At 39.5% G+C, this 15,344-nt stretch overlaps 2 protein-coding genes across 7 annotated transcripts in view; one reads left to right on the forward strand and one right to left on the reverse strand.

Annotated features, from left to right (window-relative positions):
• Window positions 1-804: 804 nt before the first annotated feature.
• Window positions 805-9,373, reverse strand: dhrs7cb (dehydrogenase/reductase (SDR family) member 7Cb). 2 transcript variants are annotated; one of them, XM_034861388.1, is made up of 7 exons: window positions 9,152-9,373; window positions 6,803-6,959; window positions 5,240-5,352; window positions 2,523-2,733; window positions 2,327-2,419; window positions 1,401-1,562; window positions 805-1,291 (listed from the first exon to the last, which is right to left on the reverse strand). In XM_034861388.1, the coding sequence occupies exons 2-7, from the start codon at window positions 6,954-6,956 to the stop codon at window positions 1,083-1,085; spliced, it is 942 nt and encodes a 313-aa protein (XP_034717279.1). In that variant the 5' UTR covers window positions 6,957-6,959; window positions 9,152-9,373; the 3' UTR covers window positions 805-1,082. The 2 variants fall into 2 exon arrangements, with proteins under 2 accessions (XP_034717279.1, XP_034717278.1); XM_034861387.1 differs by having other exon boundaries at window positions 9,148-9,338.
• A 1,685-nt stretch (window positions 9,374-11,058) lies between these two features.
• Window positions 11,059-15,344, forward strand: part of mprip (myosin phosphatase Rho interacting protein) — a 44,431-nt gene continuing 40,145 nt past the window's right edge. For 3 of the 5 annotated variants that reach the window (XM_034861289.1, XM_034861290.1, XM_034861288.1), the window contains exon 1: window positions 11,059-12,077. In XM_034861289.1, coding sequence (XP_034717180.1) covers window positions 11,955-12,077 — 123 coding nt within the window. In that variant the 5' untranslated portion in view covers window positions 11,059-11,954. The remainder of the gene's footprint in view (window positions 12,078-15,344) is intronic. The other 2 variants (XM_034861291.1, XM_034861292.1) reach the window with 1 other exon arrangement.

Genomic DNA, 15,344 nt, shown 5'->3' on the forward strand with positions numbered 1-15,344 from the left:
ATTGCTGTCAGATGATTAGAGTACAGTAACAAGCACAGTATTTTTTTCTCATGTTGTGGAGTAGAACTATAAAGTATAAATATACAAATATATGTACTGCATATATTTATATAATTGTCAAATTAAAGATGAAGATAAATGTCTGATCAATTCCATTCAAGCGTGATTCAAGCCTGGATGTTCAATTTTAAATGTTGTTATATTCAATGTTGGTGTCTTTCAGCATTAAAATGACAAACTTAATCTAAGCAATATGAATGAAATTATTTGAATATTGAACACTTGTATTTCATGTCTGAACTTAGATTATCTTCTGAAAGAGGGGAATAAACAGATTTGCACATAGGTGGAGTAAGTACATTTCCCAAAGTGAATCCTTTTCGTTCCATAAAGTTGCATTAAATTTAAATTCTAAAGTAAAGTACAAGTACTGCAAATATTCCTGCAAATAACCTATCACTGGGTTTGAGCTGGTCCATATCTCTGCTTCAAATCTCTGGCTGCCCCTTTTGTCTGCAAATACTGACAGAAAACACCACATGTACTATATTTCCGTACATGCAGTGCATTACTTGTAATCTGTAATTCGGATTGAGTGAAATACACACGGCAGAATGCAAGATTACTTTTATTTGATTCGCTGCTTGCTGTGTTACAGTGGTAGGAAGCAATGACAGGAAACAACACATTGTTTTGCATGTAAAGGCAATTTAAATACAGCGTGGGAATGGCAGACTCGGCCACTAACTAGGAGTCTTATGTGCTACATACGGGGATAACCACTTTGCCATTAAATGCAACATTTTAATGGCTGCAACAGGAGAGAAAAGAAAAAGACACCGGCTCCATTCGGGTTCTGGCTAAAAATTATGATAAGCTGTCGGCCAAGGGCCGGGCTAAGGCCTGGGAGTCTCGGCCAGAGCTGGGCCAGGATCTAGATTTTGGGGCCTGTGCAGGGCTCCAGCATATACGTAGCCATGCCCCTAAAGCATCCCTTGCTGTGCCAACCAAGTATTGAGTATTACATATCTCCAATTTCCAAACAATTCTTGTCTCTTTATGATTTCATTTCAGATTTTCCCTTACTGCATCTGCTCAGCCAGGACTGAGTCCTTCACTCCAGCAGCCAGCACAGCAAAGAAGAAGGAGGGGAAGAGGGAGCGGAGGTAGAGGGCCACCCTAGGGATGGGGTGGGCCAGTACAACCTCTTTCTTCTTCCTGTTCACAGTTTGCATAATCTCATTGGCTAGGACTGACGGGCGCACGCCGTGGGTCAACTGGCTGGTGATAACTGTGAAAGAATAGATACTTCAAACATTTGAAAATTGCCCTCACATTATTATGGGTTTTCATATATATACATCCACTTCAGTCCCTTCCGTAGCGGTTCTTTTACTCACATGCAGCCAGGGTGTTTGGTTTGGGGGCGGGTTCCTCCACAGGTGGGGGGTCCGAGGCGTTGATAAAGGTATGACTGATGGTGCTGACGACTACCCCAAACTCCTCCACTTCAGCCCGCAGGCAGTCAAAGAAGGCCTGCGCCGCGTGCTTAGATGCAGCGTCTGATGAATGCCGACACACACCCCCACACACACACACCCACCCACCCACACACACACACAACCTTTTCAGTTGAACACCTCTTAAAAACAATTTAAACAAAAACGGAACATTATACATTCATGAAGGAAGGATTTATTGCAGGGCTGTTGTATTTGACTGCATCAGTTTTATCTAAGTGGGCCTAATAAACTAGTTATCTAATCAGGAGATGATGATGATGATGATGATGATGATGATGATGATGATGGGACATTTCATCACAACATTAAAAAAAATACTCATGAAGCGATGAAGTGACTCAGTACATACTGTTCCACTCACAGCATTTCTTTCTATTTTATGATTAAAAAGTACTTACTACTATTGCTAATACTTGCTATAGATATGAATACTATGTTATGGATAATGTAGAGCGAGGCGGTTGTTATGGAGAATGCAACCCCCACAGGATGATCAGGTCTTGTAATTGCGTTCACCATGACAACCGCCTTGCTCTACATTATCCCTTACATAGCATCTACTGGAGTAATGTTTTTAGAAAATAAAAGAAGAGTGTGAAAATATTGTTTTCCGACACAGTGGGCCCAGGTTTGACTCCGACCTGCGGTCCTTTGCTGCGTTTCATCCCCCCCTCTCTATCCCTTTCATGTCTAAGCTGTCCTATACAAATAAAGGCATTTAAAGGCCCAAATCTTTAAAAAAGGTGAATGAACCCTTGACATCGGTTGAGAAAAGCTCCTAAAGACTTTTATTGGCAACTCACATGAACTTCTGAATGGGACAGCTAGTCTTCCCTGGATGCTGTTGACCAGCACAATGTGCCCCGATCTTCTTGAGATCATTGTTGGAAGAACACCTGCACACATGATTTTGATATACATTAGATTTTTGATTAAAAAAATCACTAAGAACCATCATCATAGAAACAGTAATGGTTGCCTCAGGAATGCCCAGCTCACCTTTGGCCAGAGTGCTGGGGCCGAAGTAGTTAATGTCCATTATATTTCTGTCCATTTCCAGGGAGACACTTTGCACCTGGGCCTTCAGCTTCATGCTGCTGTTACAGATCAACACATCCACGCAGCCGTAACACTCCACCACTTCAGCCACCACGTTCTCCATGCTGTCCATGTCGCTGAAGTCCAGGATAACCAGCTTTGGGGCAAATGTCTGGGGGCGGGGGGGAGACAAAGTAATGTGTTACTTGGCAAACTAATATGTTCATCAAGCATCAATCTGACTGGATTGTTGATGTCATGACAAAAAGTATTATCTCATATTATTATTTCAGTGTTGGAATTGCCTTGAATTCATGCAGAATTTCTTGGATTGTTATGTAGCTACCCACTATGATTATGATCAGTGTTGAATTAAATTTGAGTGGATTTTCCCAGATTAGCCTTGTCTAAATTACAATTTGAGAATTTAAAACAATCCAGGACTTAATCTAGGTCTAGCAGGACTACATTGACCTAAAACAATTTTCCTTATTTTAACTTTTCACACCTGAAAAACAGCCCTGAACAACTGCTTATTGTTTCAATAACAGTACATGTTTTACTTGATTATAGTAATAAATTGAGATGATGGTTTTTAAAAAATATGCTTTTGTCCAAACCAAACTAATCATGCACTGTTTTGTCCAGAAAGGATGCACTCTGCAGTACCCAGTATATGTAATGTCAGCATATTTTATGTCTTTGTTTGCATTATGACACAACCTTCAAATCTGTACTTTAATGATATGATCACCATGCCTTATCCTAAGCCTAGTATTCATACTATTCATTGTCAATTTGTCTCTTTTTCCCATTACAAAAACATATGGAATTCTTATATAACATAGTAACTTTACATACTTTAATGAGGTAGGTTTCATAATTCAGGATTTTAGGAGACACATCTTTTAGAAGTACATTAAAGGATTTACATATAATGAAAAATCCCTTAAGAAAATGAAAAATTATTGAAAGGAAATCATTGTCTATGTAATTTTCCTATAACACCTGGTGACCCAGGGGCTAAGGCGCTGACCATGAACCACACCATTCCTGGTCCACATCTGTCCGCGGAACTTTTATGTATGTCATTTCTATTTGCCTCCCCTCATTTCCTGTCATCTTTCCACGGTCTACTTTCTAATAAAGGCTTAACCCGCCTCATAATATGACATAGTTTTTAAGATTCTTACTAGGCACATAGGTATTGTGTAATAATTTACACAGTAGTTTCTTCATATAAGGTAGCAAGATAAAATGATGTGTTGATTTCTTGAATCATTGAATCATCAATCATTGAAATGTTCCAACATCAAAATGGATGTTGGGGTTCTGGATCATCCTGTCTGGGTTCTAAGTCGTAATTGCTCAATGTTTCCTCAACCTGTTCCATCTTGTTCTCTTGCAGTTTAACCCTCATGTTGTCCTCGGGTCAAATTGACCCGTTTTCCTATATCCATGTTCTTTTTAACTACCTCCAAAATAACATGATTGATTCCACACAACACTCTTTGGCAAGTACAAATCTCTACTTTCATTAATTTTGGGGTGTCTTATTGAATTTTATAGTAATTGAAAAACAAACTGAAGTGGTTTTGAAATTGAGTAAAAGTTGACATATTCCAGTCTGTGATTATTCATCAAAATACTGTACATTCCTTTAATTTTAGTTGAAATGATTCCTAAAACTAAAGTTAATAAGTTAGTTACGTAGTGTTGAAAACACAAAAAGTGACAAACATTAAAAAAAGGGTCAAAAGTGTTGAAAAAAGGGTCAAAAAAAAAAAAGTTCAAAACATTGAAAAAACTTCTAATTTAACCATTTCATATGCTTCAGTAAACCATTCATTCTGTGTAGGTGTATTATCAGCAATCCAGAATTACCTTCTTTGTGACCATACATAGTGAAATAACTATATTTAGGCCTACTTAACACCGAAAAGATCTCACAGATATGGTTTGTCAGGGCAGTACCAATACACTGGAGTGAAAACATCACGCACATTTACAATAGATTCTGCAGTGGGAACAACAAAGGGAAGTGAGCTTCAGTCAATGTTAATCCACAAGAAAATGTAAACAGTAGTGAGAAAGGGATTTGTTTAGTCTCAGCCACAGCTAATAAACAGCCATGAGTTCATATGTTGGCTTATTAGATTATGTTGTTATCCATTTATGTGCTTTTTCCATATAGCTAGACTGTGTCCTGTGTATAGAAGATCCATGGAGGACAGTGGGCTGTGAGACAGGATATCCTGTTATTCTGTTGACAAAAGGAGGAAGTGGTGATGTGGGAGGTCGCAACAGAGCAGTGGATTATTATAAAAACATGGCCAGAACCTGTTGTTATAAACCTACCATGTCATGTCAGTGTCCTGTGTTAATTTGCTATTTGAGTGATTTTTGTGGTATGGAAAAATCTTTGCTCTCCCATAAGAATTGTCACTGCACTGCCAAAGTTTCCAAAGTAAATTAATAGACATGAGAAGATAGGCTAGTTTTTATTGGAGCTGTAGTGAAAGATTTGTTTCTCAGCTAAAGATACATCATCACCACACAAAAAGAGTAGGCCTAAGGGTTTTAGAGTGGAAAGGGTTAACTCAGAATTGGACATGTTTATGTTTCAAACTTAAATAAATACCATAAATGCATCATTTCCATTTATTTAATTTCCTCACCTCGCTGGGGTCAGCATCCTGAGTCAGATAGTCATACAGAGACTCTAGTTTATCCCAGTTAATCCCACACAGGATCAATCTGGCACCGCCCTTATGGAAGAGATGGGCACACTCTGAACAGAAATAAAAGAAAAAACGGTTTGACATGTTGTGACATACACTTATTCGCTTTCTTGCTAAGAGTTGGATAAGAAAATTGATACCACTTTCATGCTTGTGGCCCATGCTAAATATGAAGCTACAACCAGCTGCTGATTAGCTTAGCTTAACGTATTGAAGCGACCCTGCAGGACTAACATGGAAGAGACTCTTGGGGAGTACATGGGGGGAGATGTTGCCCCTAGTTCAGCTGATATTAATTGATGAAACTGAAATTGAATTGATAGGTTAGGTTCAGGAAAGGTTAGGGTAAGAGAAGTGAAAGAAGTGAGAGTTGGAGGGTAAAAGGAGGTATATGCTAAGTAACTAGGTATGAGCTAAGTAGCTAGGTATAATAAGCTAAGTAGCTAGTTTTGCCACAGTTATTAGCTTGTATTCTAGGGTAATAAAACCTGGATTTCCAGTTAAACTTCAGCCACTGTGTCCTCGATATTCAGCAAGCAAGCCGTGCAGCGGAGCCACAAATAGGCTACTACAGTATTTATACTGTAGTGTGGACCGAAAATGGGAAAACCGCTAGCCTGGCTCAGGTCAAAGGAAAGAAGTATGGCCACCAACACCATTTAAAGCTCATTGAACACATTGCGTTATGTAGTTTTTTGTGTTAGAATACTTGTCTTAGTGACTTTCTGGAGTTCTTTTCATTGCAGTGACAGCTTCCAACCAAGGAAAATAGAAAATTAGATTCTATTTTCCTTGGTTTTGACCAGAAATTAGTCTGGCTCATAGACAACAACTTGATGCTAGGCGACCTCCAAGATTCCAGAAAATCCTTGCTTCCAACCAAGAAATATTGCCCTACATAAACAACAAATTGTCATTTCTACTCTTGATACCAATCTCATGTCCCTATGTATGAAGCCAGAGCCATGAGGCTTAGCTTAGCAAAAATATTTAAAGTAGGCAGGAAAAAGCTAACGCTAGCCTAACTCTGTCCAAAGCTTACAGAAAGAATATAACAGCTCACTCATTAACGCCTTATGTGTCATTAGTTTTAGACATACAAAAGTGTTTTAAACATTTTTTTAAAATTTGGACAGAGTCAGGATAGCTGTTTCTACCTGATTTCTGTCCAAGCTAACAGCCTCCATCCTTGATTTAGTGTATTTTCAGTGTATAGATATTAGAGTGGTATGATCTTCTTTCTTGGCAAGAAAGCAAATTAGTATCAAACAATTGCCATAACCATGCAGTTCAAAGCAACACACTTTGAATTGAGTCAGTTTCCATTACTTTTAGTCATGGCTACAGTGCAATAATCATGAAATGACATAAATCCAATATATATATCACCATGAGGCAATTGTTCCTTAGCCCCAAGGATTACAAGTCTTCAATGTTATTGAATTTGCCATTGAGACATCCTGCTGACAGACAAAATAGTAGAAACACAAGCAGGATTACCAGATCCCACCCCCGACACAGCATCAGTGATCACCACCACTTTGTTTCGCACCAAGGACTTGGACATAAACTGCATGACCTCATTGTAGATGTAGTAGACCCCAGCCGCCACGACGATTAGCAGGGGCAACACCATCACAGAGGGCAGGGCCATGATCTGTGGAGGAGAGGGCAGAGGATCAATGCAGGAAAAAAGCTACACACACATACTGAGCCAGCAGTCTGGGATTAGGTTTTAGGTCTCCTACGCTGTGGCTCATTTGTAGTGTAAACCAATGCAGTGTCCATAACAAATAGTACATGCGCCACATCTTAGTTATCTGAAGACTAAAAATCAATTCACTAAAATCTTTACTGGTATAACTCATATTTTATGTCTGGTATTGTTTAAGTGATGAAAACCAATGATTGGTGATGGGTTTTTTAACATGATTCATTATACTTCAGAAAACAGTAATTGTTCCTGAGGATCTGTCAGAAGTAACTAAGTGTGTGACATTGGGCCATCCAGTACCCTTCCTAAGTAAACTTCCTGAGTAAAAACAACATTTTACCAATTTGAACCTATGGAAATACTGGATTTGTATTTAAAGCTTTTGACAATTACTTTGATTTGTACTGTCAAAGTATCTAAAGATATTTGCAGACCAATAAATCCGATTTATACTGTGTTTGTACGTGTATTTGCTTCGACTGTGACATGTTTTTTTGCTCTAAATGTATTTAAGGTAGAATATTTAGTGAGTATAGTGATGGCATCAGTAGGGAGTTGGGTTGGGAACTGGAGGGTCGCGGTACGGATCAAAGTATGGTGGTGGACTGGTAGCTGGAGAGGTGCCAGTTCACCTCCTGGGCACTGTCGGGGTGCTCTTGAACAAGGCACCAGACTCTCAGGGCGCCCCTTCCTTATCTCATTATTATTAGTATCCCCTTACTCTCTGTAAACAGTGTTCAAAGTTGGCCCTCCCTCTTCGGGTCAGAGCCAGAGAGAGAACGTAGTAATTTGTATTCGGAGATTTGTGCGTTGTGTTTTAACGCACAAAAACACACACCCACACCTCAATGGGGAACATGAGTGAATGCAGTTCATCCTGTCCATACTGTGTGTCCGTGTCAGTTACACAAGCGGTGGTTGGAAATGAAAACATGCTGCACAACCTGCATGTTGTTATCAGCTGGGTTTTCCACACCCAAGTGGAGCCCGAAGGCTCCTTTGTCAATGCCCACAAATGTCCCGCACTCACCAAAAGAAAAAGAAAAAGACGAGAAAATGCAGGGGGAGGGCAGAGTCTCTGCAGATACAGACACCACTACACACTTGTGATGATTGAGAGGGATTCCTTTTTTATATTTGTTTATTGAGAAAAAGCACTTCATATTGTACAGTTTACCCCCTTAAGGGAAGAATTTGCTTTTGTAGGCCTTGCTAACACACTTACCATATAAGTGAGTTTAAGGAGAACAGCTAAATATATTCTGGCCATGCTGCCGCCACAGAATGCCTCGACTGTGCCACCTCCAGGATGTTGTCATAGGATACCCCAAAGGGGGGGCAAGTGAAAAGGCTCACATTTATAAGCAAAGGGTGACCTTACTTTCCCTGCTTGACTCTGGAAAATACATTCAATTTATCAGAATGCTTTTTTTTTATGAGCCAAAATGTATTGTCTGTAACATAGTCAAACATACCTAATCCACATTATATCTAGTATGTATGATGAGTCTAGAGATAGGGCTGGGATTGGCTGATTTACAAGGTCTTATTGATTTACCAAGTTGAGTTACAATACTACTTTTGCTTGGATATAAAAGAGATTCTCAGATATTTTATTCTGTAAAAACAAGCAAGAAGCAGGTCTTACATTTACTTTACAATACACCAGGTAAATGTTTACATGAAGAATTGACCCCAAAAAAGATAGTTTGAAGTACTTTTTTCTCAACAGGATTAACATAGCAGCGGTCCCCTTATGTAATACTCTTTGGAAACTATTTTACTGGGTGAAAGTCTTGTGTTTTCCCCTTAATTTCCCCACAAAGCCCTGTGTCTGTGTGTCACATGATGCCCTTATCCATCCATGGTGAAAATAATAAAAGTATAATATTAAAGAAATAATAATATCTAGGTTTTTATCAGATCACTCAAACCAAATTTTTTGGGGAGAATCATTTTTTTTAACCTAGCCATATCCAGACACCCGCTTTCCTGCTAAGCCCCATATTGGCTGACACATGATTGGATTCCAGTGGGTTAGCAGTGAGCTTGTGAGTGCACATCTATGGCAACCACACACACACACACACACACACACACAATCACGTAATCTATGTTATTCTTGGTTCACTTACAGCACGAACAGGGAGCTAATCCTTCAGCAGGACTGGCTGTTGTTTTTTCCGGTTTTAGTTAGGTAACAGAGGCCCTTGTCCCACTATCTTCCTCGTCCATTCACACAGCTGTGTTCCTCTGTCTGTCTGTCTGTCTTTCTGTCTGTCTGTCCCGCTGCTGTCCACTGGAACATGCTGCTTATAATAGCTTCTGCTTCAGTCAGCCATTATTACACACATATGTGGTATCTGAGGCATGACCCACTGCTGCCAGCATGAAGAGATGATTGACAAGTGAGAGTCTCAGTTGTGTTAAGGTGCAACAGTTTGCATTGTACTGCTATTTGTTTTAAAATGACTCTCTTATCAATAAAAATTGAATGCAGAAATAACACTTTCCCAGGCTAGAATACAGCTTCAAGACTCCATTATTTAGATGCTGATTTGGCTGACTCAATAGGTAATTCTAGAATAACCAAACACTGTGCTATATTTTAGTATTCCAATTATGCACTACTTTATTATAATTCTGCACATTTAAGAGTGCACTTTTTGCTCATTTACGGTTACTTTTACTGGAAAATACTTAGAGCACATTTAGCTGCTAAAACAGTTACTGTTGTGTCTGTTTCATGTTAGTTATGTTCCCAGCCCGAAATGGCCACCCCATTTTAGCTTATTAAATACACAATAACACCTACATTATCATCTGATGTTGTGTAACATCTTCTCCCTAAAATTAAGTTTTCCTTACCATCCAAGGTTTCTTCCTGAAAGGGAGTTTTTCCTTGCTGTCCCACTGAATGCTTGCTCTTAGGGGAATAACTGGAATTGTTGGGTAAATTATAGAGTGTGGTCTAGACTTACTCTATCTGTAAAGCGCCTTGAGATAACTTCTGTTGTGATTTGATACTATGAATAAAATTGAATTAGTGACTGTCCCCACTAACAACCTCAGCAGGGCCTTCTTCTTCTTCCACATCGGTCGGGTCCACATCTGTCTCTTGGTCTTCATCATATTCTGTGTTGTCTTCTGACCATGATCAAAGATATGATCAAGAGCTTCACATGATATGCAGTATATCGTTTGGTTATGTGCTGCCACCGGATGAATTGGAGCAAGGCCTCAGAAAACTTTACATAACAGAGGTGTGATAAACGTTCTATATATTATTATCCTATAAATCATTGAAACACTGTTGTGATTGTGACATGCAGAATGTATGTTGGGTACTGGGAGAAAAAGTATATCCATCTGATGAATGGGCATGTGTCGGAACTAAATTGTAAACACTAATAGTCTCACACATTTATTTCTAATGACAAAAGTTAAATAAAGACACCCAAAATGTAATAGGAATTATTCATATTTTGTGTGTCACGTAGCCTGTGAGGAGTCAAGGAAACTTGTGCCAAACAGATTAACGAACTACATTTTTTAAGGAGAACTTGTAAATCAGACCAATCTGACGGAAACAACCTAGAATCATTTTTATTTGTTTCTCATTTGTGTCTTTTACATAGCTTACTTGTATACTGTTCTGTATACCTTTGTAAGATGACCCGTTTTGACCTTAAAGACTCACAGAAAAAGACAGACTGTGCTGCTTTTGGGTGTTCATGGAAAGAAATGCCAAAACTAACCAACGTGGAATAACATTTGACACTAGCAAAGCAAACAATTTGAAATCGGTTGAAATTATTATTATTATTATTATTATTATTATTATTATTATTATTATTATTATTATTATTATTATTATTATGATTATGTATTATTATTGTTATTATTATTATTATTGCTATAACAACAAGCTAAATTGTTAATCTGGTCCGTCCCAATATGGCGGCAACGTACACGTATTTTTCCCATGAACAGTTCGCCAATGAGGTATCTACGTTTATGGGCGGCGACAGTGAGCCGCCATCGCGAGACTCCGTGGAATTTCAGGAGCTTGTGTGCTCTCTGCTCCCTGCTCCCCTTCGCTCCGTTGGAAACGAAGAAAATAGACCTATTGCTGCTAACCAGGCTAGTTATGGGGCCAGTCCTAAATCCCACTTTTGTCCTCTGTGACTGACCAAGAGGTGCACCGTCTCTACCTGGGAAAACACACGAATCATTTGGATAGTCGGACTGGCTCTTTTTCAAAGTTAAGTTAAAGACGCGTTTCAGGATTTTGTTACCTAGCTAGCCTATGTGCGAGTCAGCTAACTGGGCTAACCGTAGCAGAGGAGCAGTGGATGAACTTCGCATGGACTGACTGCTGGGACTGGGTGAAAAGGCTGCTACGACTGGCAGAAAAGGCTGCTATCTGCGTGCAAGCTTTCTGTTGTTGTGGGTTATTCACCTGGGATTCTGTAACTTGATATTTGACGGACAGTTTACTCCTTGGAGCTTGAAGGTGATAGCTGTGTGAAAATGTTGTTTTTGTGGCGTACGCCATTACGTTATTGATTTGGAAGACCCACTGCCAAGCTAACAGGATATTAGCCACCTTTTCTCAACACTCCGCTTTGTGGTGCAGGCCATGGATTGAAAAGCATTCATCACTGACTGAGTGATGAAAAGGCTGGCTTGATGGCAGGTCATTATTTATTGAGAAGCAGCGATTGGATACAACTAAACAGCCAAAAGAAGAGTCTGATTTGAACCCTTGTCACCGAACAACTCAATGTCTGCCTGGTCTTTGTACTTGAAAATGCATCGGAGCGCTGGAGCTTTTTCGAAGTTGGGATAGAAGGGACGCACAATAAAACAGCGGGATAACGCCACTTTTAAAATCCTCCAGAGAAATTACTCAAAAAAAAAAAAGACGTCAAAATAATGTCTGCCGCAAAAGAAAACCCCTGTAGGAAATTCCAGGCTAACTTCTTCAACAAAAGTAAATGTCAGAACTGCTTCAAACCACGAGAGTTGCATCTATTAACGGACCATGACCTGACCCAGGTAAGCAATGCCTGTCACAAACAATACTATTAACATGTATACCTTTTTATATTCCCTAGTAATCATTTAAAGTCCCGGTTATCGGTTTATCGGTCCGGTTATCGGTTCGGTTATAACATCGATCTTAAAGTAGCTACTTAATAGGTAACAATGTATTTACAGCTATGATGTAGAAAAGTTAGGGTGTTTGTTCTGGGTGAAGCACAAGACCTAGCTAGCTATATGGGTTCTTCACTTCTTTTTTATGCCTGTCTTCATTTGACATAACTATTTCTGTGGAATTCCAGTTGTGCCAGTTTGTTCTGTGGGCTTCATTGTGTTACCCTCGGCTGCTGTTTATGTGTGTGTCAGACCAGTGACCACTTTGTGGAAGCTCCATTCAGCTGTTAAGATTATATTATAAGCATGTTTTTTTTTTTAGTCCCAGTTTCTCTCTCTCAGATCATTACTTTAGTCTCTGTTGTATTCTGTAATTGTTTCCAGACATAAGACCCAGATGGGCCCTTAAACGCGACTTAAGAGCCAAACAGCAACGTCAGCATCCTTTTTCCCCTCTGCTAGTGTGTGGGGGGGGGGGGCACCCACTTGCTTTCTTTTTCAAAAGTGTGTCGCTTACTGCATTGAGTTCATTGCAGGTTAACCCTTCTTGCTCTTGTTAGGGTAGGCGGTTTATGGTTACATCACTTCCTCTAATCTCCCTGTGACCTGGCCCACACTCTTAAGAATCACAAGTTTTTTTTTAGCCCTACGTGGAATTTGCCTTGGGGATTGATGCATATATACACAAACAAACATATTACAGATGAATACGTATACACAAACACAAACAAATGTGTACAAAATAGCTGTTCAGGTAGTCCAATCCGCAGCCTGTATGATGACACCTGGAACCGGAGAGGCTTATTGCCCCGGCTGTCCAGATTGATGTCATCAGTCCTTGTTCATCATTGCTGTCGCCCATAGGCTTTTACTCTTTAGTCTGGGGTGAACTTTAGCTGTGTAGTCCATAGCAGGGACCTGGATTCGAATCCAACCTGCGACCCTTTGCTGCATGCCTTCCCCACTCTCTCCCGTCTTTCCTAGCAGTCTATACTACATGATGAAGAAAAAAGCTCCCAAACATAAAGTTTGTCAGCTATCCAAGCAGTTAGTGGAGAGCTCAGTTGCATAAGCAGCTCTGAAATGGTTCTGTCTGGACAGTCCTCAAACCAGCAAGCAATTACTGGCCTAACACTATTATTATTCTTATGTAATGCCACGTTAACAAGTGTTAAACTTCTGAACCTTGTTGAAAAGGCTCGAGGTAAGAGGTAGGCTTTGTAAAATCCTGTCACTGTTCAGAAACCCATACACGAGAGGCAATGAACTCAATAACCCAATCAAAAGAAAGCTCCTGTAAGGCTGTGTAATGCTGTTAAGGGACCATGAATAGATGATCTGGTTAAGTAAATCTGAGCCCAAAATTAAATGCAAGAGATTCAGAACTTAAAGGGAGCCGGAGCTTGAGAATTGCAGCTTTGAAACAGTGGAAAAGTTATGCAAGGGGAAAGGGGAATGTTGGAAGGACTGTATAGTCTATGGACAATCTCTTTTTTTCAAAACTGTTAGAATAAACCGTGGTTTGATGTCGTTAGGATTTTAAAATTCAGATTCTCTGCCCACTTCACGTCACAAAGTTAACTAATTTGTGTATTCGTATCCGTACCCAGGTTCTGGATTTGATAGCCCCCTTACTGCATTATATTCCATTATGGTTTTGAATTGTTACCTGCCACAGAATGTTGTTTTCCTTGACATCCCTGACACCCCGATGTGTTAAATTGAGTTTCTAATTGAATTGTGATTCACACCCTTATTAGTAGGGTGTTGGTTTCCCCCTGCGAAAATCTGTTAGAGTAGAGACATAGTCAGACTGGCTATAAAAATAATTTAATTAAAACCTTAGTATATAAATCTGCATTAGCGCACTGTTCTCAACAGCCTTGTAATTCAGTGTATTTTTGTCAAATATCATTTCCAATTCAGTGCAAACAGGGTTTTATTGTACAGATATATTATTAAAACAGTTAACATCTTTACAACAATATCAGAATATCCCGACCTTGAAATAAAATAAATAAATAAATAATTATATAATATTTCACGTTACCTTCATCTTGTTCCCTTTCAGTTGTGCGCTTATATAATTATTTACTATCCTGCTTTTGATGGTAAAAAGCATAATGAGTCACTTGTAACATTTGGGCATAGAACGTGATTATATTGCAAATAATCTGGTCATGTTCGCTTGTACACACGCACACACAGACACACACACACACACACATTGTGGTGCAACAGCTGACCTATGCCTTCCACACTGACAGCAGCTATCCATTACCCACAATTGACTCTGCTTCCGACACTAAATCAGATTTTTTTCCCATTTTAATCCCATTTTTACCACGGTTCCTAATCAAGTCAATTAAGTTTCATTAGTGCGAATCGTCTGTGATCATTGATTATCTCAGGGCATATTCCATATAGAGCAGCTCTTTCACATAGTCTTAATATTAATATTAAATGTAGTTCTTTTAATATTCACTCAATGAGCAATCCTGGCTGCTGCTTGGCTCTTAACTGTTAGCAGCGAACTAGACTAGTGGCTGCTGCTGACGAGCTAAAAGAAAGTGTTTGATTCATAATCATGAACAATAATAATACTACGTTTTATTTGTTATGCACTTTACATTTTAGACAAACCTCAAAGTGCTACAGGTAAGATCTTAAAAGCAAGATAAAAACATTAGTTTAAAATACATATAAATAGTGCAACAACATTGTTGTGCAAGGCTAAAACTCAAGTTTTTAGTCCTTTTTTAAAGGTCTCAATAGTTTGTGGTGCCCTCAGATGGTTGGGGGGGTTTCGGCAGAGGAGAAGGCTCGATCACCCATGGTGCTAAGCTTAGTTCTGGGGAAAAGGAGGCGGTTGGAGTTTTTTGAGCGGTGAGATCGTGTTGTAGGGGGGGCGGGATTACCATAGACGCACTGGTGGGTGAGAATTGAGACCTCATATTCAGTCCTTGCGGAAAAAGGGAAGCCAATTAAGTGAGTGGAGAATGGGTGTGATGTGGTTGTACTTTGAACGGTGGTGGTTGGTTGGTGGTTGTATTCATTTGTTGCACAGCCGCTAGCATGCTGCCCTGCTCCTACAGTGGTGTGAAAAAGTGTTTGCCCCCTTCCTCATTTCCTGTTCCTTTGCATCTTTGTCACACTTAAGTGTTTCGG

Source organism: Etheostoma cragini, chromosome 21 (assembly GCF_013103735.1).
Source record: "Etheostoma cragini isolate CJK2018 chromosome 21, CSU_Ecrag_1.0, whole genome shotgun sequence".
NCBI lineage: Eukaryota > Metazoa > Chordata > Actinopteri > Perciformes > Percidae > Etheostoma > Etheostoma cragini.

Excerpts from the sequence above, each read along its gene's own strand:
- dhrs7cb (XM_034861388.1), bottom strand. The coding sequence starts at position 6,956 with ATGGCCCTGCCCTCTGTGATGGTGTTGCCCCTGCTAATCGTCGTGGCG. Across the intron at positions 2,420-2,522 it reads CCCCAGCACTCTGGCCAAAG|GTGTTCTTCCAACAATGATC; the intron begins GTGAGCTGGGCA and ends TCATGTGTGCAG. Across the intron at positions 1,563-2,326 it reads TGTCCCATTCAGAAGTTCAT|ACGCTGCATCTAAGCACGCG; the intron begins GTGAGTTGCCAA and ends GGCATTCATCAG.